Source organism: Ostrea edulis, chromosome 6 (genome assembly GCF_947568905.1).
Source record: "Ostrea edulis chromosome 6, xbOstEdul1.1, whole genome shotgun sequence".
In the NCBI taxonomy this organism is placed as follows: Eukaryota; Metazoa; Mollusca; class Bivalvia; order Ostreida; family Ostreidae; genus Ostrea; species Ostrea edulis.
Window position 1 is genome coordinate 24,170,971 of NC_079169.1, and position 26,948 is coordinate 24,197,918.

At 37.1% G+C, this 26,948-nt stretch overlaps 2 protein-coding genes across 3 annotated transcripts in view; one reads left to right on the top strand and one right to left on the bottom strand.

Moving 5' to 3' along the window:
• Nucleotides 1-6,553, top strand: part of LOC125648020 (cubilin-like) — a 123,383-nt gene extending 116,830 nt beyond the window's left edge. Inside the window, exons 63-67 of one of the 2 annotated variants that reach the window (XM_048874909.2) lie at nucleotides 165-306; nucleotides 1,098-1,279; nucleotides 3,867-4,032; nucleotides 5,133-5,374; nucleotides 6,155-6,553. In XM_048874909.2, coding sequence (XP_048730866.2) covers nucleotides 165-306; nucleotides 1,098-1,279; nucleotides 3,867-4,032; nucleotides 5,133-5,374; nucleotides 6,155-6,259 — 837 coding nt within the window. In that variant the 3' untranslated portion in view covers nucleotides 6,260-6,553. Of the gene's footprint in view, nucleotides 1-164; nucleotides 307-1,097; nucleotides 1,280-3,866; nucleotides 4,033-5,132 lie in introns of both variants that reach the window. The other variant, XM_056142106.1, reaches the window with a different exon arrangement.
• Nucleotides 6,155-25,936, bottom strand: LOC125648021 (uncharacterized). Its single transcript, XM_048874910.2, has 13 exons — nucleotides 25,766-25,936; nucleotides 24,100-24,348; nucleotides 22,358-22,476; nucleotides 21,990-22,201; nucleotides 21,849-21,949; nucleotides 20,433-20,580; nucleotides 20,024-20,146; nucleotides 14,503-14,595; nucleotides 12,033-12,112; nucleotides 11,853-11,930; nucleotides 11,577-11,622; nucleotides 10,991-11,454; nucleotides 6,155-10,770 (listed from the first exon to the last, which is right to left on the bottom strand). The coding sequence occupies exons 1-13, from the start codon at nucleotides 25,934-25,936 to the stop codon at nucleotides 6,679-6,681; spliced, it is 5,976 nt and encodes a 1,991-aa protein (XP_048730867.2). The 3' UTR covers nucleotides 6,155-6,678.
• Nucleotides 25,937-26,948: the final 1,012 nt, after the last annotated feature.

Genomic DNA, 26,948 nt, shown 5'->3' on the forward strand with positions numbered 1-26,948 from the left:
AAGGCAAAGTGGTCTTTCTAGAGAATAAGAAAAATGATAGTGTAGTCCATGAAATGACTTCTCTCCAGCCATGTTTAAGTACAATTTTCATTAGTATTTTTCTGACCAATAATTAAACACAGTAAGTTTCATCAGTTTGAAGAAAACTTTTTCTGTAACCCAAGGGATGGAATGGGCGGTCTCACCTATACTGTGGTACCAACCTGCCTCCTCCGTTTGACTCAGCAGGACGAATGCTGCAGGTTAATTATGCTGTGACGTCTACCTCAGGAAGTCAGGGGTTCTCTCTAAAGTACCAAGTAGCCAGTAAGTATGATTCAACAAACAGGGGTTATCTCTAAAGTACCAAGTAGCCATAGTAAGTATGGTTCAACAAACAGGTTCTCTCTAAAGTACCAAGTAGCCATAGTAAGTATTATTCATCAAACAGGGGTTCTCTCTAAAGTACCAAGTAGCCATAGTAAGTATGATTCAACAAACAAGGGTTCTCTCTAAAGTACCAAGTAGCCATAGTAAGTATGATTCAACAAACAAGGGTTCTCTCTAAAGTACCAAGTAGCCATAGTAAGTATGATTCAACAAACAAGGGTTCTCTCTAAAGTGTCAAGTAGCCATAGTAAGTATGATTCAACAAACAAGGGTTCTCTCTAAAGTACCAAGTAGCCATAGTAAGTATGAATCAACAAACAGGGGTTATCTCTAAAGTACCAAGTAGCCATAGTAAGTATGATTCAACAAACAGGGGTTCCCTCTAAAGTACCAAGTAGCCATGCAGTAAGTGAGATTCAACAAAAACTATATCTGAAACAGCCAGTGAATGAAACAGACATGAAGAAATTCTTTCTGTTCATTAAATAGCAACAGGATACACTGAATGTAATGACACAGATCTAGATGGAATTGATTAATTATGGCTTTGGAGAATGTTTGGTTATTGATCATTCAATTAAGTTTTTAATGTTTCCTTTTGTTTTATAGGTATTGTTGAGCTAAAATATAGAATCAATCCCAGATATTGTAATTCAATAGGACTATCCAGTATATATATCATTGTTAGGAATTAGAAATGTGTTTTAAATGACTGTGATGATTTACAGATTGTAACAGAACCTACACTGGCACTGGGGGTAAGATCTTCAGCCCTGGATGGCCAGGGAACTACCCAAGGAACAGCTACTGTGAGATGTTGATAATGGCGCCCTCTGGAACATTTGTCACACTTTACTTTAACTACTTCTACATCGAGTCCCACGCCAGTTGTCGCTATGATTATCTGGAGGTAAAGAACTTTTGTCTCTTATGCCTCACACTCCAGGCCCACAAAATTTCAGCAAGCTCATGATCAAGGTTGCACTTTATCACATTCTGCTATTTCACTATGCTGGTTTCTACATAGAAGGCTTACATCACATTCTACTATTTCACTGTGCTGGGTTCTACATAGAAGGCTTACTCTACATTCTCCTATTTCACTATGCTGGTTTCCACATAGAAGGCTTACTTCACATTCTGCTATCTCACTATGCTGGTTTCTACATAGAAGGCTTACTTTACATTCTGCTATCTCACTATGCTGGTTTCAACATAGAAGGCTTACTTCACATTCTGCTATTTTATTATGCTGGTTTTAATTTAACAGAGGCTTACTTCATATTCTCCTATTTCACTGCACTGGTTTCAACATAGGAGGCTTATTACTTCACATTATGTTTAGTTTTCCATCCTTCACAGTGACTATACTTATTTTGATATTCTCTGTTATAACTATGTATTTTGTTGGGTTGATTGAAAGTTATGACGCTCTTTACAAGTTCTTCATTTACTGTTAGTGCTATTTACTCCAGCTGATTCTAGGTGAATCAATTAGAGTTCAATGATTTATTTAGGATTATTAGGGTCTCAGATCAGAGGTAGGGGCTCGCTTCATCTGTTGCTATGGTTATGTAGAGTGTCTGTGATTACTTGTATCTAGAGGTGCAGTCCTCTATGTGATGGCCTTGCAAGATCAGTACATATCTGCCACAGTAATATAATTAGAAGGTATAGGTACATGTATTGATATTGCACCTTTTCTGCACTTTTTCATACTTACAATTGTATACATACAGTATCAGTGCTCCCTCATTGTATTGCCAACTTTTGTTCAAGACCAGTTTGGGCAATAAAGCGGGGTTGGCAATATAACAAATTCACCATTACAGACAATTCACTGAGCAATCAAAAGAAATTGAATTCCATAAATTTATTTAGGTTTCATTCTGTATAAACATTTAGCTAATCTAGAGTTTAATTCAGCAAGTATTTGTAATTAACCTGACTTCACCGCACTGTCCTCAAAGTACAGATGTGATTACTGATGGGTGCTAGGTAATTGGCATTATCATCGAGGGTAAACCCTATAAAATTTTGACTATTTGTTTGTGAAAATCGGTAGCATATGGCATTATACGGGGTTGGCATTATAACAGGGATGTTAACATGGGGGAGAAATCTGTTCTTTAGGATTTTCAGGCAATAAGCAGGGGTGGCATTATAACGGGGGGCAATATATCAAGGGAGCTCTGAATATTGTTTTTGATGGGGAATTTTTTATCTGATATGGGGTAAGAGGGTTGATTTTACCTATAATGCTATTCTTTTGAATTATTACATTTACGTTAATTATTTTACATTGCAATATTTAAGATAGATTAAGGAATATTAATTTAATACATTGATCGACTTACTATGGTAAAGACTTTGGTACATTGATTTACTATAATGGTAAAAACTATGATTATTCCTGTGGTAAAAACTTTGATTTACTATATTAAAGACTATGATACATACATATTATTACTACTGTAACTTAATTGGAGGAGTCAGATCACATCGAGTTGACAAGCACAGATCATAGATCACATTTTAGTTTGAACTGATGATCTGCGTCTGTCAACGAGACGTGAACCAACTTTTCAGATCACATTCTGCAGTAGTAATATTACGATAAATTTATCATATACCCCCTTATGTGTTTTTAAATCCACATTAACAGATAATAAGTGTAATCCAAATCATAAAAAAAAAACACAGACATACAGTGACATTATATTTTGTGTATACGCAGTTTTGCTTGTGACACTGTCAATATTTTCCACAAAAAACTTTGTGTTGATGCATTGTGACGTCATCAGTTTCAGGGGATACTGATACGGAATCAGAAAACCAATGTGGTGATCCGGAAAATCAAATCCACAGTATCAAAAAATGAAATATTGAGGGGTATATAATAAATTGATATGCCATATATGGTAAATATATACTTGATACGTGTACATTGATTATTACAAGCGAATACATCGACATACAGTTTTGCACACAGGTCTGATATGTACTGTGGTTTTTGAACCAGTGGTTGATATCGGCTATTGTGATGTCATCTGTATCGCACAGTGCAGAATTGGTGTATGAATCATGACTAAATGTAACTAATTATTATATGATAAAAAATTATATTTAAACTTGCTGACACAGCAGAGGCTCACTGCTCTTTCTGATATAGAACTTTAGAAATACATATAGAATTAGAAAATTTACAATGAAAATTGCTTTTGCTGAATATTGGGAATTATACATACCCTTGATTTTTGTGCAAATGTGGGCCATACAAGCAAGCTCATGTTAGTCATATTTGCTTTAACCTATGAATATATAAATTCATTTTGGCAAAGCTTGATGTTATTTTCTTACTAATGAAAATACGGTGTTCTTATTGATAGTACATGTAAAGATCGAACTATATAAATATTGCTCCCACAAAAATCTAAATATTGTTCCTGCAAAGATGTAGTTAAATGTTCTTGAGATCTGCTGTTGTTGTTTAACAGATACGTAATGGTTCTGCAGCCTCATCCCCGATCGTAGATCAGTTGTGTGGAAACACAATACCAAACCCAGTGTTTGCAACAGGAAACAGTTTGTGGATGAATCTGGTGACAGATTCCTCGATATCTCACCGTGGTTATGACATCACATGGACGGCTTCCACATCGGGTATGTTCTGCCGTTTTACATAGACCACTTCGAAGGAAAAATATTCACTCTTCAAACTTCAGCCAACACTCACCGAAGTCTGGATGTACATGTATTTGTCAGAATTTTAATATAAAACCACTTTGTACAAATTCAAACAAAAATAAATGTATTGCATTAATTACTTCCAATTTCTGGAAGGAACTTTATTTTGTTGTGGAGGGTTTTGTAGAAGAAAAAATCTTGCAATCTAAACAATTCTGTTTTAGTCAGTGATTTCTTTTTTGCCTCACCTGAGCTGAACTTTTCTGACCAAAATTTGTCCATTGTCCGTCAACGGCGTAAATTTTTCACATTTTCATCTTCTTCCCTAAAACCTCTGAGCCAATTTCAACCAAACTTGGTACAAAGCATCCTTGGGTGAAGGGGATTCAAGTTTGTTCAAATGAAGGGCCATGCATCCTTCATAGGGGAAATAATCAGAAAAATGAAAAAATCTTCTAAGAATCACTGGACCAGAAGAGCAGAAATTTACATGAAAGCTTTTTGATATAGTGCAGATTCAAGATTGTAAAAATCATGACCCCTGGGGGTATGTTGGGGCCACAAAAGGGTATCAAATTTATAAATGCGAATGTATAAAGAAAATCTTTAAAAAAAATTCTCAAGAACCACTGGCCAAGAAGAGTGGAGATTTACCTGAAAGCTTCCTGATATAAAGTAGATTCAAATTTGCTCAGATCATGGCCCCTAGGGGTAGGGTGGGGCCACATATAAAGGGGATAAAATTTTTACATGCTGATATATATGAAAATCTTCTCCAGAACCACTGGGCTAATTTCAATCAAAGTTGAAAATGAAAATGAAAAATTTATGCTGATGTTGCCAACATACATGTACAACAAAAAATGTGATCATAAAAGCTAAAAACAAGAGGCCCATGGGTCACATTGCTCACCTGAGTCACCTTGACCCTGCCATTGTTCAGCTGTTATGATTTTTATAAGATTTTTTTTCCAAATCTTTATTCCCATTAATTTTTTTTTTTATCCCAAATTGTGACTCAAAAACTAGCCCCAAAGGGTCATGGCATAACTGAATGCTTTTTTGCTTGTTTACAGGTATGGGTTGTGGGGGAAACATCACTGGAATAAATGGCAGTTTGACTAGTCCTAACTACCCCGGCAACTACACAGAGCGCCACAGCTGCCGTTGGTTTATTACTGCACCTGCACGACGCATTATCACAGTCACATTTACCAACATCAATATTCTTGGAAGTCCGGACTGTAACCGTGCATACGTTGAAGTACATAATGGAAACATGGATGGATCACCGTCATTTGGAAGATACTGTGGAAATGTGAGTTCAAGCCGTCTTGATAAAGTAAACTCCTTTAATTACCAAAAATACACAGGGTCAGTGATTGGATATAATTGTATTTCTTTAATTTTATTTGTTGCTAAAAATTACATCCCATTCAAGAATTATTCGCATATGTAGAGGCATTAACAGCTTCAGGTGAAGTGCCAAAAATGTTTACCTATGCGTGGCACTTAGTTATTTGAGTGAGCTTTTTTATCATGTCAGTGTTTACTGTTACATGGGATTTCCATTTCTTAGTTATTTGAGTGAGCTTTTTTATCATGTCAGTGCTTACTGTTACATGGGATTTCCATTTCTCTCATCATATCCAAAAGACCTGTGACTTTTCTTGGAGAAGAAACAGTAACTACCTATGTTAAACATCTGAACTTTGACAAGGGATCGAAAATTGAACCCAGCCCTGAAAGTTGAAAAGCGAGCATTGACCGATATATTTCTTATATTGTGTTACAACTGTGAGAGCATGTTTAAAACAAATTACTTGATAAATATAGTGCTGTACTTTATATGCAACTGATTTCTAAAGTTCATCAACTGTAGTGCCTGCATGTAATACTGTTGAATTATGAGGTTGTGAGTCCATCTACTTATCCATTAAAACCGTAGTGTTGCTTACTTTGAAGTTCGCATTGTGATAATAGGACAATGTTGTATTTGCAATGTTGATACACCTGTTCACACTTTGCTTTGTATCAGAAGAAAGTCTTGTTTTAATGAAACCTGCTGTTCACCACATATCTTTACCATATTTTGCAGGAACAGCCACCCCCACTGAGAGCCACTAGTAACAGGGTCCTTGTAAAATTCTTCACAGACGGATTGCACTCCGCACCAGGATTCCGACTACTGTACACCAGCTAAAATGGTCTGGATATAAGCCATCTGAACTCTGAATGCCTTGTACATCTACAAGACTTAAATGGCTGTTACAAACTGTGATCAACTTAATCTTGTATATTCCATTAATAAGTGTCTGTATATAACGTCATCTATATGTCATCAAAAAGTATGCTGATCATTGTCATCAATTCAAACTGCAGTAAAACATTGATTTTTCCTATGTATATCTGATTACAATCACTTTCTACGTGTATTACATGTAGTTATGCAGATTTGTAACATAAGAATAAAATGTTTATTTTGTTATTATAAAAATGATTTATTAAGTATTTTTGTAAACAATTGTTTTCTGGAAGACAAAGAGATGGAATACAAATACTCTGCCTGTTGAATGATGAGAAATTTTGAACTGATGTGTGAAGTCTAATGCAAAAATAGATTTATCTCTTGGACTTGTTCACATTCTTGACTGCCAGCTTGAAGGAACCCCATAGAGAATAAACTTGACATGGCAGATCATCAGTTGTAGTAGTATTCTGTGGATTTGGACTGTTGGCCTTCTCTTGTGTAGACTGAGAGTTTTGCTGTCCCTTACTTTGACGATTCTTGGAAGGTGTAACACTTCTTTTCTTAGCCTTCTCACAGCTTTTCTTTGGAGATTTTGTGGATTCCACTTTCTTGGTCAATGGCTCGATTTTCCTTCCAACGGGCGATTTACTCGCTATTGGAGGTCTACAAGCTCTGTCGGGCATATTATTTTTTGGTGATGTTTTAGGGAGATGTTTTGCGACTGATTTGTTTATGAGATTTCTAACTGCTCTTTCCTTAATCAGGCCATTTCTTTGTCGACCTTTATTTCTAATTTCATGTAACGAGTGGACTGCAGGAGTAGGAGTGGTCTGTTTCTGAGGTCCTACATCATCCAGAAGCGAGTGCACAGATGATCGTTTGACAGAAGCATTTGGGTTTAAATTATCTGGAGTCTTCTCTATTTCTGTTCCCGATTTGTTGGAGACGCTGGGTTGAATGATCTCGTTGTTGCTTTGTTCCATTGTAGGCACGACACTCTCCTCAGAGAGGTTGTTGGCAATTTTACTGAGTACCGTCGTCACCATGCCTGCTATCACTTCAGACGGGACACTGGATGCATTTATATCGCTGTTGTCTTCCGCCACCTCTATATTCGAGGTCACCTGGAAGATGTTTTTGGTCACTTCTGGCAAATCTTTTGGGTCAATTCCGCTAATTCTAAGCTCCTCCACCAAGTTTTTCAGGACCTTTAGGATCATATCCTCAATCAAGCTGTCCGCATACTGCATCTGAGTGAAAGATAGGTCTTCCTCATTAGCGGTAATTGCTGATACCAAAGTTTGCAACTCCTGTTGACTCAACTTGCCGCTTTCGATGTTATTGATTGTCCTCTCGAGAGCTTCTTTAGCGATAATCTGTACTTCGCTGGCAATGCGTTCGGCTATGGGGTTGTCAAATTCCTTTTCATGGACTCCTAGCGCAGAGGGATACATATCTTCATACAAACTAGCCATTTCTCTTGTCATATCTGTCATTTTTTGCAGACTTAAGCTCGGCCTGTCGATTCCATTCACAAAAGATTGGCTCTGTGTGCTGTCGTTATCACTTGTATAATTTTTTTCTAACATATCTGACACACGTATACTGTCAGTATTCACACTTTCGATGATTTGGTCAAGAATGGATTCTAACATTTTGTTGTTTTCAAGCTTATCCTGGGTAAGGGTCATGATGGGACGGAAAATATTTTGTAATGCAGTATGGACCCTCTTATCTGTGTACATATCGTTCCTGAAACTCCTTAAGACAAACAAAATATGTTTTTTCATTTCTTTGTCCTTTTCAGACAACGTATTAACGCCATCCTCTTCATATTGTTGTATGATTTTTTGGAGGGTTTGAATAACCACGGCATCTGCTTCCATTGACGCTGTTGAGGACTTTTCCATGCTTTTTCCTTTTGTTTGCTCCATGTCTGTAGTTATTTCACTGATTACGTTCCTAAAAGATCCACTTATAACCCTTTTAGCCTCCGTTTCGTCAATTAAAATTGCAGATGCATACTTTGACGGTAACTCGACCTTTTCTTTGTCTGGAGTTGAGTTTACCATTCTACCTTTCATGCTTTCCACAATATCGTGTAGCTTTTCTAACACAAAATCGTGAATCATTTCTGATTCGGAAGTTTCAAGATGTTCATGATCAAGTTCGCGAGAGTTCTCCTGTCGTAAATTGCTAATGATGTTGTTCATTGTATCTAAGATTAAAGCATTCATGGTTTCGGATGGAATGTTAGAAAATTCCAGCCTGCTTGAATGAGCGTCTACAGATGACGGATGTTCTGTAGATTGAGTATTGTCACTTCGAAGCCCTCTCTCTATTTGACTAAGTAAGCTGTCGACCACCTTTACTGCCACAGAAGAGGACACAGACTTTAGAATCTGTCCTTGCTGAACACTCTCCCTTTCTTCTTGATAATTGATACAGTCGCGGATGAGTGTCTGTATCGTAAAACGAATGAAGTTAGTAATGACGTCAGCTTGCACGTTCTGGAAAGCATGTTGAAAAATCGACGCCTCGTTTTTAGAAGTGGCCTTTTCCTCGTAAGCCTTCTTGGACGAAAATGCACGCACCATGGTTAGAATATGTACAGAAGTTTTTCTATTCTTTCTGATATCTTTCATTATTTCCTGGATACGGAAGCTGATCATGGCAACAGATTCCTCTGAAGGAACCTCCACTTCAAATGCAATTGATAAAAAGTGTTTGACGAAATCTTTTGCGGTCGTTTGATTGCTTATATCCAAAAGGAATTGCTGCAATACTGCCAGGGTTAGGTTAATTATATCAAAGTGGCTTTGGATGTTCAGTCTGTGCGTATCTTTAGAGTCATCTACGATAGATAAAACTTCCTCTGAGCGGAGACGGCCGCTTTCAATATCTCTTTCAATTTTGCACAGTGTTTCCTTGACTATAGAGCTGGCGAACTGAGAATCCGTGGGAAGGAGATCATCGGAGACCTGGATTTCATCATGTGCTGCTGATATGTAATGTTGAAAAAGGATGGAAAATACGCGCTTAAGGTCACTCCTTGTCAAACAATCTTTCTGTAAAAGTCTCACAACATTTTCTGCAATTCTTTCGACCTTCTTTTTATGCTCATCCGAAAACATTTCTGACATTGCCACTGGTAATACTGTATTTTCTCTTTCGTTTTCGAGTTCCAAGTCGCTTAGCATCTCTTTCAATGTCCCCTTCGCGAATTCGATTCTAGATTCGGACATTGTCGGAGATACTCTTGTAGACCAACTTTGATTAGCGATTTTATGGTAATTTTTGGATGCTTTCAGAATACACATTGCCAGTTCTTTGATCGCCTCTCTTGTTATTAAACCTTTCTGCATCTCGTCCTCAATTGAATAAAGGATATGCGTCAGAACGTCGGAGGCCACGGCAGAGCTAGTCAAGGAGGGCTTTCTGGAAACGTTTGGAGAACTGAAGGGCTCTCTTCCCTGTAATAATCTGTTTCCACATTGAATGAGTAAACTTCCAAGCTCTAATAACTCTTGGGAATCGAGATGCCCAGATTTAAAAGTGCTGAGCAACTCTGATACATGATTTGTAAGCATCTTTTCTTTAGAAATGCTTTCAGTTGGTAAAATGTCCTTGCTGACAATTGTTGAAAATGTACTGGTCATATCCTTTATATCTTCGGCGGTGAAATCATCACTTTCAAGACTATTTCTAACAACTTCCAGAACTTTGACGGCAAAGTTTGTCACCTTGTCGAGGAAGACATCATCAGCCTTTGATCTTTCCTCAACTTTCATATTTACAGCAGTGAGTTTTTGTGAGGCCATTGTCATTTCTTTCACATATCTTTTAAGAGATGCACAATTAGCTAGCAAAACAGTATTTTTGGCATTTTCAATGACGCTCTCAACAGTTAGATTTGATACAGAAGTTGCACACTTTGGATCCTTAAAAACGTCATGAATAACCGTGGCTAGCTCGCTGATTTGAACATGTCTTAATGCTGTTGATGCAAGTCGTTTTGTGGCATCTTGGATTTTGTTGAAATATATCTCAAACTCCTGCAATTCCCCGTCTGAAATTGCTTGTCGGAGTTTCTCCGTGATTAGGTGCATAAGCCCAGTGACGGCTTCCAATGTCTCAACTTTGTATGCATGGTAAGACGATACAACAGCATGGACTACTTTATACAGCATGTCACTGCCTCCACAACCAAGATCGTTAATCACTTTTTCCAGGACTCGTGGAATTGGCATGGTTTGGATTTCCTCGTGTTTGAAATCGTTCATGGCTATCGTAGACACCATTTTTAGTACTGCGGCTTTGGATAACCAGTTGTGATTGATATCGTCTATGATTTCTTTCAAGGTGTCCATTATCCACTCGTCTAAAATGGCGTCGTGGACTGGAGACTCTCTATCGAGATCGTGAGCTTTGACGATGGATTCTAATGTATCATCTATGAACCTCTACAATACAATTAATTTGCTATATAATCTTTGGGTATCTTAAGAGGAATACAACTTGCTAGCAGTGTTAAGTTTATACAAGAACAATATACAAACCTTTTCTCAAAGTATGTAAAACAATTTCATCAGTACTTTACATTTTGTCCATTTGAATTTGATATTCACTCAATTATTTTGAGTATATGGTTTAATTGTGTTCAATATAATCGATACAATATACCTGTAGTTCATCGTCGTCTGATGAAATACTGAGCTCCGATAAATTTCTTTCCCTCTTATGACTGACGAGCGTGGCTGCCATGTCTGTGACCTCCTCGTGAGAAGCAACTCCAGTTCTGATGTCGTTTAACACCTTCTTCAATGTAAACTCTACAACATCGTCTGCTATTTTTGAGATATCATGCCCTTCCCCGTGCAATTGACTGGAGACAATGCCCATGGCGTACCTGGAAAGCTCTCTGACTTCTTCGTCCGTCAGACGATTTCTGTTCAGATCCTCGAGGAGACGGTTAAGAAGGCTTTCCATCAGTTTTATCTCGGAGGACTTATCTATCATGATGTGCTTATGTAAAGTTGCAGGGGAGGGAACTGGTGTCAATACGTGATCTTTGACAGAAAGAAGTGTGGACCTATCAACCACGCGGTTTGGAGGAATGGTGGCATTAGGACCAAACGTAACACGACCTATAAATAATATTCTTTAGTTTTGTCATTTGGAAGAAAACTTCTGGAATAATCTTTTCACACCACTGTGTTAATATTTCTTTGTTATAATGTTTGGAGCGTTAATCTAGATCAAACCTTACCGCTCTGTTCCTCACTTCGCATCTTCACATAAGCTGGGTACATATCCTACAGGAAATAAAATGCATTCGTGTTAACTTTCGTTGTAACTACTTTTTGTAGTTATAGAATATATACAGATTATTGTAGAACCTGTAAACATGTTAAAATACATGTAATTGTATTCCAGATATTGTCTTTTAAAAATTAGTAACACTGCACTGGTCCAAAAGCCAGAAAAATGACACTAGTTATGCATGGAGACCAGTATCAACAAACGTAAGGAAAACTCTTCTCACGGTTTTGACTTTGTGGATGACGGAATCGACAATCTCCTTAGCCTTAGTTTGAATTTCCTCGTCGTTGTTATACCCAGGCTGTAAAGATAACGAGATACGATTTTGTTAGACAACACGGTGGTTAAATTGAGAAGGTGTAAAAATGAAAGATATTATAAAATGAGTTATATATACATATACCTCATCTTCACCAATCTTGCTTATCTCAGAATCTAGAATCTCGTTGAACATTGCTAGAAACTGCCCAGTTGATTTTCGCCCTAAATGAAATTATCAAGAAGAATTCGAGTTTTCGCATACAATGTATCGAAATATGAACATGGTTTGCGTACAGTTGCGAACTTTCTTTGCAGTGTGGTTTGAAGTAACCGATAATTGATTTAGCAAGTCAAAATATAGATTCTGTATGTTCTTGGCTTGTGAAGATCAGAATTACACTATTATACTTTATGCAGGAAAAAAAAAAAGACCTTGAAGAAGAATTTAGTATTTAATTGACAATGATTCACAATTATGATGAATGTAAAACTTATACGGTACCAATTTTGATGCACCAGATGCGCATTTCGACAAATAATGTCTCTTCAGTGATGCTCAACCGAAATGTTTGAAATCCGAAATAACTATGAAGTTTTAGATCTAAATATAGCCAAAAACAGCGTGCCAAACAAGTGGAGCCAAATTCGTCCAAGGATAAGAGCTATGCATGAGGGAGATAATCCTTAATTTTGAAATGAATTTCTAAATTTTATAACAGCAATTAAATATACATCCGTATTTTTAAGCTAGTAACGAAGTACTTAGCTACTGGGCTGTAGAGACCCTGAATGCATCGGAATGTCACGCTGAATAATCATGTTGATGTCACATTACCAATTGGACCAAGAAAATAACCACGGGAGCCGTTTAGTTTTATGAGTACGAACGGACTTACGCCTCTACGTAAAACACATGCAGCTTATGCGCGTGTAAATTCATTTACAAAGTCTATGTTTAGGTCGACATATGAATTTACCTTTAATAAAACAACGTCCTGGTGTCTAAGATGTTGCCATTATCTGGCATTGGTCATATTTTTGGCATCGTGTGCGTTTTCCATGCGTAATAATAAGATTTTAATCATTTGTACCAAATATAGTAACTAAATATGAAGACATTCTAAAAAATGTTTTTCTAGTGGTTTACGGGAGTATGGAAATTCCAAAAGTATATGTACTGTCATGGGTCCGATAATCTGAGATTTAAAAAAATCGACTTTAAAAACTAGCGCCTGCCTTGCTACCACTACTAGAACAATTCAGTGTTGTTTTGTACTTATGCAAAAGTGCTCATACATTTCAGAGCAATCTGAATTTCTAATAAATGGTCGTCATGCCATCTGATTGGCCGATACAAAATTGATATTCATCGGTGATATGCAAAATCACCACCGTGGCCAAACGTCATTTGGATACAACCATTCTTACGCAAGATACAATCATTCCTACACAGGATATAATAGTGTTTTTAAAGCAAATTACAACCGTCCCTTCCGACAATTCATTATGGAGAGTGTATATGTCCGTGAGGATGGGCTAGAAAGTGGCCCATATTTTTCTTCATACAGATTATGTAGCCTATCAGGTGACGCAATGAATTCTGGTTTGAATGATATATAGCATTTGGTCAGATCCCCTACCACTTGCTCAAACACTTCAACACAGTTAGAAAATGTCGTGTACATTGGTCTCTGTCGTTAGTTTACTTCATATTTTAAGAAAACAGAAAACCCATCGAAAAATCAATTACATCAGTGAAAAGATAACATCATTACAAATGTACACCTTAAATATCAGGAATAAAGCTACAAGATATACGACGTAAGCTGTAATTGTTCCAAAGGGAAGAAAAAAATCAGGAGGGTTTAGTACTACATTCCATGTCACCATTTTCAATGGTATGTAAACCACAAGGGCCAAGCTCGTTGTGTTCTAACCACAAAATGAATTAATTCTTTCAATTCTTACGTCTCCATATAAGTGAAAACTTCTTGAGAGGGTTTTTAATCATTATCCTATGAATCAATTCTTCTTAAGAATTATATGTATAAAGAAAAATATGGGCCACTTTCTAACCCATACTCACAGACAACTACACGATCCATAGTAAATTGGTTGTACTCTGCGTTAAAAACACGGTTGTATCCTGCAAAGGAATGGTTGTATCCTGCAAAGAAATGGTTGTATCCTGCAAAGGAATGGTTGTATCCTGCGTAGGAGTGGTTGTATTCAAATGACGTTTGATCACGGTGATCATCCTACTTAGTGCGTGTATCGTAAATTTTTCTCAATAATGATTTTGTCGACTTTTCCTCTTAAGTTACCGTTCTGACATTGACACATTATATATAACGGAGCCGGCTATTCTATGCTATTGGTTATATCGTTTACTACATGAATTGCATTGGTACACTGGGCATGGGATATGTTTTGCCTAACGAAGTTTCTCAGACTACTTTATGCCAATATATTGTACGACATACATTATTTCATTTAAACGTATCAATTCAGAAAACATTTGCTGATTTCTACATCTTGTCATCAACAGAAGATGAGGAAAAGCATCTAAACAATAATACTTGGTTAGAGGTGTGACAGCGTGATCAATTTACCTGCGAAAGGAATATCAGATACCAAAATCTGTTCGAGGGTGTCTTCCAAGGTCCATAAACTTTCATGCCACCCTTTGTGTAAGCCTCTTCTTCCTGTGAACGAACATCACCATATCAATCAACATGTAATGTTTGTATCGGAAGAATCATCGGATTGTTAATATATATAATGTGCACATGTAGAATAGTTGATATATTACCAGGTACGATAAAACTAACATCTAAGCAAACTTGATTCTCTTATCATATGATTTATCGCAAAACTCCCTATATTTGAACGCAACGATCCAAGAATTCATTTCACAAAAGATCTTAGTATAATGCACATGCAAAATGAAGAAACAAGAAAGCGGAAAAGTCAGCGATAGCCCCCTCGAGTGTTACCGTTACATTATAAGGGTAGTCATTGTAGTGTTGGTCTCTCGATGACCACAATCTGTTGTGCATATCACATTTGAGTGGAGTTCAATTCACACACTTAGGTCATAAAATCCTCAGATTTTATAAAAACTATGGTATAGTTACTCTTATACAGTTTGCACGATTGAAGCATGCTTGAGTTATTACATGTACATAAAAAGTTACCATGGGGGAAATTGCTTACCAGAACAGTCACAATACAACACGATGTAAATCTTTGAGGTTTTGCGTAAATGACATTGTCTTAATTTTTCCAATGTAGAAATACAAATATAGTTAAAAGTAACTAATCATATTGTCAGAGATTTTGCATGAATAACCATGACCTGTCATGTAAAATACAACCCTGCCGTATCCCCCATATTGATGTATAAAGGCAAGATTTCAAATGATTTATGTTTTGAAAACAATATTTAAAAGAATTTTTAAAAATTGTTCTATTGGTTGGAATTTTAGGCATTGTTTAGTTCTGAGGATTTTTTCCACATAATTTTTATTGACAAAAGGCCACAGCGTTAGAGTCGAGTCAATTTTTGTGTTCATGAAATGAGACCAACATTTTCATGTATAACATATAATTATCAACATACTGATAATTGCAGAGGGTTAGAAACTCAGTTCTAATATCGTATGTTTCGTCCTATTGAGAATTACCACTAATGTAGGAACTTCACGATATGCAGGTGGATGTACACGTATGCATAACGCTCATGAATGACTGTGGTAGTGATGGTTATTTACCCTTTTTTGGTGTCATATCCAAAAAGTCCAGTTACTGTTGCTTCTAATGCTGGACGCAAGACTAAGGAACAAAAACTACCTGTATTTAACGTTTTAGGTTTGACTTAGGGATAGGGAATTGAATCAGGCGTATCATGTTTGCGAGGCCAGTGTCTCAGTAGCTATGCTACCACGACTGGTCTAGAACACCGTAGAAGAAATCCTGGGCCAACACTAAATGGCTGTAGATCCATGCATAATAATTCTACAAATCATATTCTTGTCGCAAATGTCACAGTTCACCCCAAAAGGGCCAGTGAACAAAATTGAATCAGGCTGATGGTTTAGAAAAATTGAATCTTTATCATATGCAAGGTGAAGATAACGAACAGTGATCAATCTCATAACTCCTATAAGCAATACAAAATAGATAGTTGGGCAAACACGGACCCCTGGACACACCAGAGGTGGGATCAGGTGCCTAGGAGGAGTAAGTATCCCCTGTCGACCGGTAACACCCGCAGTAAGCCCTATATCTTGATCAGGTAAACGGAGTTATCCGTAGTCAAAATCAGTGTGACAAGAACGGCATAACAATCGGTATGAAACACGTCAGACAGCATTTGACCCAATGCGAGGTTGTATTGACGAACTAGATCGTTATAACGACCATAGAATTTGCGAAATACTGACTTCAATCGAGAGTGTTGAAACCCCTGTACCATCAACTTGTTTGTCAGTAGCTTACCTCGATTTAAAAACTGACTATACGCAGAACAAGCTCTTGCATATCGAATCAGTTGAGAGATATAAACACCATATTCAGGTGATAATGGAATATTGCTACATAAATATGGGAAGATGACGATGGAGAAGCTGAAATCATCCCGTTTGTCATACAGTTGAGTTGCCAGTTTGCCGTTAATGTCTACTTTCAATAAAATATCTAAGTATGAAGCAGAAGTGGACGACTCTGTGGTGTCCTTTATTTCGAGCTCACAGGGATATATCAAATCGACATATGAATGAAAGCTATTATTGTTAATAGACAAAACGTCATCGATATATCTAAATGTCGAATTGAAGGCCACAGCGAGAGATTTTTTCTTCTCGCGTAGAAGGTTTTGAATAAATTTTGCTTCATATGAATATAGAAACAGGTCAGCTAACAAAGGAGCACAATTCGTGCCCATGAGAAAAATATCTTGCTTTGGCCTTCAATTTGACATTTAGATATGTCGACGACGTATTATCTATTAACAATAATAAATTCCATTCATAAGAGGGCTGTTCGACATGTAATGTGCATTGTACCACAGCGCAATAACGCTTTGTACGATTTCATGTATGATAATACTCTTGGATAGCTCCATTCAATACCATTCCAACGGTATAAACTCGGGCCTTCAGCTCCACATAGTTTTAAACTTATATCATTTTAATAAAGCCAGTCGTTGAACACTGTTTAAAAATGGTTGGGAAACAGGTTGAGAATGTTGAAGAAATTAGAACTTATATAAAAGTTCACACAAAACTCGGCCATTTGGTAATGCAGATTTTTACTGAATTGGAGAAGTTTATGGGTTTGATTAGGTATCTTATGAGACAGTTCGTAGGTAGAGAAAAAAAGTTTTGACTGGCAAAGATTCCGTCAAAATGCAGCAAAATCTGGCCGACCTGTGACTGTAACAGGCAACGCAAATGTCTCAAAATTCTGAGAAATAATTGAAAGTGGTGGCAGATACAAGATTCGTGATATTGCCAAAGCTGTTGGCATATCGCTATCTCGGGTGCATTTCATTTTGTAGCGTATTTTGAAAGTACGAAAGATTTCTGCTAGATGGATACCGGATATATTGACAGATGACCAAAAACGGGTACGAGTACAAACCACTAAGCAATTGCTCAAAATGTTCCCCAAATTCAATCAAAGACAATTTGCAAATATTGTTAATGGTGACGAAACATAGGTTCACTATTTCGAACCAGTAAGAAAAATTGGAAACAAAATATGGTTAACTGAACACGGTAGAAGGCCTGTAGTTGCCAAAAGAACCATAAGCACAAAGAATATTCTTCTCATGTAATGGTATAGCCGTACAAATTCCGGTGTCGAAGAGGAAAACTGTTACAGGTCGATATTACCGAGATGTTATACTAAAAAAAGCTCCATAAATATTATCATTTACGACGCCCTGTATCAGGATTTAGGCGTGTTCGTCTACTTCATCATAATGCTCCATCACATACAGCTGAGGTTGTGAAGCAATTTTTGAAGTCGGACTAGGTTACCGTCTTGCCACACTCGTCGTACTCTCCAGATCTAGCCCTATGCGACTTTTTCCTTTTCCCAAAACTTAAAATGTTCTTATCTGGTCGTCATTACAAGTCCCAACAAACCCTTGGTTCAGCCATCAGTCAGTGCCTCAGAGGTCTACCTAAATCAGCGTACCATGACGCAATTCAGAAATTGATTCAGAAACTGAAATTATGTATTTCAAACCACGGAGAATACCTTCAAGGGATGTAATGTTTATTTCACTATTTGAGTCGAAAGCTTTTGAGATATCGTACAATATACATTACATATAGACCAGCCCTCGTATGTCGATTCGATATATCCCAGCGATCTCGCAATAAAGCACACCACAGAGTCATCCACTCCACCTCATACTTAGATACATCAACTTCCCATATTTATGTAGCAATATTCCATTATCCCCTGCATATGGTGTTTTTATATCTCAACTGATTCAATATGCAAGAGCTTGTTCTGCTTATGGTCAGTTTTTAAATCGAAGCAGGCTACTGACAAACAAGTTGATGGTTCAGGGTTCCAACAGTCTCATTTAAAGTTAGCATTTCGCAAATTCTATGGTCGTTATAACGATCTGGTTTGCCAATACAACCTATCATGAGGTCAAATGCTGTCTGACGTGTTTCATACCGATTGTTATGCCGTTCTTGGCACACTGATTGACTACGGATAACTCCGTTTACCTGATCAAGATATAGGACTCACTGCAGGTGTGACCGGTCGACAGGGGATACTTACTCCCCCTAGACAATTGATCCCACCTCTGGTGTGCCCAGGGGTCCGTGTTTGCCCAACTATCTATTTGTATTGCTTATAGGAGTTATGAGATTGATCACTGTTTGTTATCTTCACTTTCATAAGAAAGGCGTAATATAATTTTTGGTTTTCCTGGTGCAGTGGTTCTTCAAAGGAACGTTTGTTAACACCTAGTCCAGGTTTACTATTTTCCTTGTATGGGGGTACCCTCTATCATTTCAACAAACCTTTGATTCACGTATTCCAATGATGCTTTGTGACATGATTGATTGAAACTAACCCATTGATTCTTCAGATGAAGTCCGAGTTGTGAAAAATTTACATAAATAACACAACTATTAAAAACGACGAAGCCCAATCTGATAAGCTTGATTGAGCCTTGAAAAGTAATATAAATGTTTAGGTCCTACTATTCAAAAGAAAGATACCCGTGAAAAGACAACCTACTGTGTGAAAAACTGCATTGCAAATCATAGTAAAGAACAATAGAATTGGAAAAATCAAGTTAAGCATACACAGTATTGTTGATGGACAGACAGACACAGTGTGACCAGTTTAATTCCACAACTTTATGTCGGGGCTAACTGATATAATGATTATGGAATCTTATACATATCTTATCCTAGTCTTTATGATGTTTACTCCTATAAATTCCTATACTCTGGTACATAGCAGAACTACGAGTTTGCAATATTGTTATGAAGTTTCGCGGTCAAAATATACGGGATACCATTGAAATTTAATTAATTTGTAAGACCTTTCGTGAAATACCGTGTAAGCAGAATTTTTAGCGAGGTTTTAATTTCTTCATCATTACATGTAGCAAGTGTGACCAATCTAATTAAAATCAGAACCTAGGATACGCTCACAATCACTATAATAGGATCTGACATAACCCCATTGGGGGTCATGTCTGCATGACCTTTCGCTTGGAATATTCATGAGAACTATCAGCCAGTTAGATTGCGCCATACAGACAATGATGGCTATTTAGGGGGTTCCTGGCAATTCGCAGAGTATACGACGCGGATCTAAGAAGTCTGATTTTAATTAGATTGCAAATGTGACGAGATCGCTAAAATTGACTATCGCCAATTATTTATTCCATATCAGAGGTAACAGTTATCTTTCCTGGAATTATAAAGCTCTCGCTAGATATATACACCCATTTTTATGGGAAAATCGCTTTTGTGTCTCGCTAAAAATTCCACTTACATGTGCATGTATGTAGTATGTGCCGGTTGTCAATCTACATCGTTATACTCCTTTTAAAGGCTTTGTATAATTGTAAGCCATATTGTTCCATACCTCTCTCTCTGTTGGTCATTCTGAGTCTCAACAGAACCAGACGTTTGGTCAGTCGCTGGCGGTGTTGACATTCTCTCTCCTCCTTCTCTTGTCTGGACTGCCGTTGAAGCTGTTCCAATTTGGCTTTAAAAAACGCATTACACAAACCGTCACTGTAAACGTCTATATCTTTGAACTATAATCTTTACTGGATTAACGTTAAACGCCAAATTTTTATTTTAGGGAACGAAAAGTGTCTGCCGAACCTTTAAACTTTGCGCTCCTCGATCCGCTACCTCATGTAGGGACAATAAAAAGAGAGTCCTGAGCGGATCGAGGAGCTGATTATAATCAGATTGACTAACTTAGCTACCCAGTCCCTATTACACTGTTACACTTTGTCCACTCACAGCAAGGACATATTTCTAACCTCTGAGTTTCTCCCGATGGTGACTCAATTTCCGATTCCGCGCCGACACGCTCTTCTCCTTTCTAGTTTCCTCCTTTTTGCGCTGCTCTTTTTCCGCCGCTATCCGTCGCAGTTGTTCCGCCTTCCTCAAGTTCCACATCTCCACGTTCTAAGTAGAAACCATACCTCTTGTTCAAATTTCATTTGTTTCAACTTAACACCCTGTCAACAGTCCGTACCATTAATACATATTTTAACAACCCCCCCCCCCAATATATTCTATGGAGAGTACCCGGGAATTAACATAAAATTCTGCATTGTAAATACCCGGGGACTACTTAGTTTTTACGTCACATCTACTTACATAAGTATAGCGATGATTGTGACTTCATATCTGAGTTCATGCAACACTTCAAAGATATCAACGAATGTGCACTTTTAGAATGGTAGAAGTGCATAGAATTTTAAAACTATGTGATGAAAAGCAATTTACTGGATTTGGAGATATATGCCCGTCTAAGGTCGTTGCGCGGAAGAGACTTCACAAGTGCGGTCCACTTTACCTCGCAACAACCGGGGGGGGGGGGGGGGGGGGGGGGGGGGGGGGGGGGCATATTTCCCGATATTCAGTCAATAACCTCTACCTACCTATCATGCCTATGAAACAGTTAATTATCATCGGGCATGTCAAACGTTCACTTTTGAAAACTTTACTATTCTGTAGGAGAAACTTTTTATGCCTCCGGAATCAAAGATTAGGGAGCATGTATATAGTTTTTGGCTTGTCCGTCCATAAGAGGTAGAACTTTCATATTTGGTATGTGTGTATCTTGTGTCAAGACCTCTTTGACCTGGTGACCTTAACATTGACCTTTGACTTACTTTTAGAAAATTCGAAAATAAGCCACATCTTCACCTTGCACCTTCAAGAATGTGCATTTCTTGTGTGAAGACCTTTCAAACGATACCAGATTTGGTGACCTTGACCATTTACCTAGTGTTTGGTTTAAAGAAACAACTCTAACCTTGGCCATATCTTTTACACCATAAGAGGTACACCAATTCGAATATAAGCCATATCTTTCTCTAAGAGGTACTGGGATTTTTTTTTATATATTAAGTATGTAAAAAAAAATTAAAAGACCTTTTACAACGATTCCAGATTTGTTGACCTTGACCTAGGTTTTGGAAATTTTTTATGAAAACTTTAATCTTGCATGATCATATATTTTACAATATAAGTGGTACAGCTGTCATATTTGGCATGTGTATTCCTCGATTAGTTTCAAAATCTTTGACCTGGCCTGGATTTCTTAAAAGAAACTTTAAAAGTAGAAACTTATACTTAAGTCTGAGATTTTGCTGCTCAAATAAAACTCAAACTTATGTTTGAGGTTTTTTCGAGAAATCCAGGCCCGAGTTGGTCATGACCCTTACCTTCTTCTGCTCTGAAAGAAGTTTATTTCTTTTTATTTCCTCTAATCTGGACGAGCGGAGTTTTTCTCTCTGTCTCCAATTTCGCTTCAGTGTCTGATTATCTACCGTCAACTGAACAGAAGAGGAATATAGTTATATAACAGAAGAGAATTATAGTTATATAACCTAGCTTAGATATGAAAGACAAAACCCACAAAATTAATCTATACAACTCTCTCACTCGGTCATGGTTCTCCGCTACAGTTGAGCGTCGTCTTTGTAAAGTCTGGTGCTGTCTCTTCTCTTTCTGTCTTGCGAGGTCTTCCAGCCTCTTTTCAAGTTTTGCTTCCTTTTGGTTGACTTCCCTCTGGATCCTGATCAACAAATTATAGAAGTACGTGTAACTCATATAAAAACAAAAACAAACTTTCTAAAGAACTCTTGGTTCTGTATGTACATACGGTGAAAGCATCGAAATAAATTCTGATATACCGCTCCAATACTATACAGAACATTGACATGTATTGGACCTAAATTTTGTCTCCTCTCTCATCTGCTGCAGTCTTCGTCTGATTTGCTTCCCTCGGGATTCGGGTCGTTCCTGTCCCTCCCCTTGCGAATGTCTCCGGAGTCTCCTCTCCGCTACCTCCTGTATAATCAATATAAAGTGTCTGTAGAATATCCACGTAACTGTATCGTTAAGGCTCGTCATGGGGGTCCATTTTAGACCCCTGGGTCCGTAGCCATAGTCAGATTAAACGGAAAATATTCATTCAAATGGAGAAGATATTCTGTGAGGTAAACATACACTCCATAATTATAAAACTGAGAGAGATGAAAATTTAAACATTACTTCACAATATATACTGAGCTCATTCTGTGGTCCTAAAACAAACTCTAAACCTAAGTGGATTTTACTGATAGACCCTAGACAATACTGGGCTACGTGGTCATGGAAATAACGTTTTATTTTTGCAATTCTTACTGAATGCAAAGTAATCTACAAACTATCTCTCATAAGAATAAAACAACCCAGTAAACTTCAATGGTTCCAATACAGAATAATTAACGATTTTTAGCAACAATTTAATTTTTATCTATAGTCAATAACGTGAACTCAAAAGATGTGTACTATTAAAGTGTCCCGACTGAGGAGAAAACAATAGAACACACTGTGGGAATGTGATTGTGTCCAATCATTTGTAGATGATTTTTTAAGTTTACTAGTATTTAGAACACCCCCACCAACCCCCCCCCCCCCCCCCCCCAAACAAAACAAATGTTTACTAGCTTTTACAACAACCAAAAATAAATAAATTTATATCACACATCCTTGCAATTTGTTTAAAATCAGATCCTAAACAATGTATGACCCTCTACGCTAACAATGAAGTACGCACCTCTGAAGGTTACTCACAAAACCTCATAAGATTAAAATTTAAGTACTAGTCTCTGCAAGAATCATGCAGGAAGTGGCATACTGATAATCTTGGATTTTAACGAAAATTTCCATGACTCTTCATTACAATGATATAAAAATGGCGATACTGAAAATATTGATACCCTTTGGAATAGATGGAACCAAATCTTTTCAAGGAATTATATCACCCTTTCTCTCTCCTCTCAATCCAAAATAATGTATACTTCTGTACATCTACTGTGAAATATGTACATAGTGTTTATGAGAAAAAATAACCCACCTCTTCCTTTAATTGTTATATGTATATATATAGTTTGTAACGTCACGCTAAAACCTTCACCCATATCATTCAAGTTACAAAAGAAATTATCCTAACTACTGGTGTGTCATTGAAATCATATGTACATCTAATCATAGATACACCTTGCATGGAGCAAGGCTGAGAACTGAGTCTGCTTTCAGTGCACTTTTTAATCCCGAGGGGATCAGGGTTAGAATAGGTCCTCAGTTAGTACTCTTTGCTTGTCGTAAGTGGCGACTAAATAGGGCGGTCCTTCGGGTGATCCCTCCCTGCTCAAAGGCCGTAAGCGCCAAACATATTATGCCTAAAAAATGTCCACTCTTCACCGACAATGGTGACGTCTCCATATGTCAGAGTGAAAAAATTCTCGAGAGGGGTGTTACACAACATACAATCAATCAATCGTCTCTGACTGGATGTTCAATGATTGGTTAAAGATATCAACGATTGGTTGGTAAAAATGTTTTGATTGGTCAATAATGTTAATTTTTGGTTGGTTGATCACACGTTACACCGGCGACACAAGGGCTACACAATACCTGACAGCGAACTTTCTGTTCCTTGGCGATTTCTAAGAGACATATCTTGTGGAGGTACTGTCTGTACTGGTTGAACTCTTTGAGGTTACAGACGACTTTGCCTTTCCCCGTGATGAACCCGTTCTTACGAAGATGGCGCTGTTTTCGGGGTGTGCTAAAATGACTCTTGAGGTGTGGATCATGTAGTGGTTGATATTCATTTGACAACATGCGACAGTATGGGTCACTTAGATCAAATTCAAAGTCAATTACTTGGTGAACCTACAAAATACAGATCAAACAAATTAACATGGTATATTCGAATAAAATTTAGAAAACATCAAAGATTTAGTAAGCAGTAAATATTGACGTACAATTTACACTGTAATGTGGTTGAGTTCTGGATGACATATTTGATGCCCCTGTAACATGGAAAGCCAAATTAACATAAACTCAAATAAGTGAAGATATCTTTTTAATTATTTAAAGATATCAATTCAATTATCATCCAATTATTGCGCGCAATAATTCAATTAATGCGCACATCAAAATCATGAGAGCATACTAGATTTGATGCGCGCATTAACTCAGATGATGAAAGCAATAATTGATTTGATGCGTGCATCAATTCAATTATTGCGAATTATTGCTCACAGAAATTAATTTGGAACTCAACTATAAATGATTTGATTATCGTTTTAAATCAATTGAAGGTGTCTTTATCTTTAATCATTTACAACGATTTGTAAAAGGGATTAATGCGAGAATCAAATCTTCAAAAGAGATCAAAAAGAGATAATTAAATCAGTAGTGGGTTCGTTGATTTAAAGATAGCTCTAATTATATAGTTGCTCTCACTAAAAGAATTATTACAGAATTGAAGATATCACTGATTATTGGAAGAAATTTTTATATTGAATTGTTGCACGCATCAAATAAATTGATATCTTCAAACAATTAAAGATGAATTATTTGAGTTTGTGTTAATTTGGCGCCCCATACGTTAGCGTTGACCTAGTCCGAAATATCTGACGTTTTGCTGGCTTTTTTATGATTTTGATATTTACCGTTTTCCTGGCTTTTTTTTTTATGATTTTGATATTTACCGTTTTCCTGGCACGGTAAATATCAAAATCATAAAAAAGCCAGGAAAACGTCAGATATTTCGGACTAGCGTTGACCATGAAAAGTATGTTGGCATGAAGTGTCACAGTTCGTGCTCTCATGTAGTTTTCTAAAATGAATTATAATAAACCAGAAACCATGAAATTTATACTTCTTTCAAAAATAAAATATTGTCCTTGGTAATGCTGATTCTCGATCATGGCACAACTTTTGGTCATGGACAATATGAAATAAGTCTGAGTTAAATGAACAAGTTTTAGAAAGCTTGTTAGTGCCCTTTAACTTTGAAATTAGAAAACATGATCTCAATAGCAAGAAGCCATCGATTTCATTAATTCAGAGATTATAGCCAGCCTGGACGAGATGTATGGCAAACTGACGGACAACCGTGCTGAAGTTCCATGTAAACGCGATTACATATTACATATACTGGTTATACATTATTTTCTAGACCGGTACTAATAATACGAGGGAGGGGGTGTAAAATTCACAAAGCATTCCACTCTCCGCGAACCTCTTTCTACAGACCTGGGTTTGCATAACAATCAATGCTTAAAGAAAGAATAAAACTTACTGGCTCGCATAGTTTTGTTGTACACAGTTTAATGGATCCCTTTGGATTCTGTACCATCGGGAATTTGGAATACAACGGCAGTGACTTCCATCCCGGTAGGCCGTCTCCCGCAGGGAGACACTTTCGCCTCTCAACAATTTTTGGTTTTGGCAATAAAGTCAATCGATCCATTTTTCCTCAAGGAAATCCGTCTAACAATCTGACAAAAATGTCAGCGTATTCTCAATGACGTCTTGCTTTCTTCTTTTTCATATGTATGTTGTTGCTATAGACGATTTGGATAACGTCGAACAAATTGTGACGTCAATGACGCCAAGCAAAGCGTTACATTTTAACGTCGCCGTAACGTCATGATTTTTATCACCTTTCAAAATTTATGAGTTACATTTCAAATGTCGATCGATCGATCGATCGAGAGAGAGAGAGAGAGAGAGAGAGGTGTTATGATAAAACGTGTATAGTGGGGCAATTTTTAACCATTTGACAGAAGTTGCGAGGACAGAAAATGTATGCACTATAAGGACAAACTTTTGTCATCACAGTTACACCCTCATAAACGTGATCCACAGCATGTGAAAGATGCAGATACAAAATATTAGATTAGTGAGGACAAGTGGTGTGGGAACATGTTCTCACTAATATTCTCTCTCAAAACAATTTTTTTTTCTCAATTCGAAAGAGAGTATTGATAAGATAAACTTTTCAGGTGTCCCTATAGCTATACACCTAGCACAGTGCATTTTTGCCTTTACAATAACATGCGTGTATTCTCTTCTAGACATTGTGAGGACATCCTCACTAAACATGTTTCATCCGAGATCGATCGATCCATCGATCGATCGAGAGAGAGAGTACCTCCATATTCATACGATGTAGTACATTTTTTTTTTAAAATCACAGATAATCAGAAAATTAAAAAATATAAAACTTGTCATGTACAATCAAAATAATCAGTATATACATGTATCATATGTTCAAATGAATAATCATAGTTATTAGTAACGGAAAAGTGGGTTGTTTTTTTTTTATCACTGATAATTAGAAAATAATAATAAAACCACACGCATAAAACTAGTCATCCAAATGAAAGAAACTTGATCAGTATATCATGAACTGAATTAATGAATAATCAATTCATCAATAATAATAATAAAAAATAAATAAAAAAAAAACCCCAAACCTT

Excerpts from the sequence above, each read along its gene's own strand:
- LOC125648021 (XM_048874910.2), bottom strand. The coding sequence starts at position 25,936 with ATGGATCGATTGACTTTATTGCCAAAACCAAAAATTGTTGAGAGGCGA. Across the intron at positions 21,950-21,989 it reads TATAACTATAATTCTCTTCT|ATAATCAGACACTGAAGCGA; the intron begins GTTATATAACTA and ends AGTTGACGGTAG. Across the intron at positions 11,455-11,576 it reads GCGAAGTGAGGAACAGAGCG|GTCGTGTTACGTTTGGTCCT; the intron begins GTAAGGTTTGAT and ends TATTATTTATAG.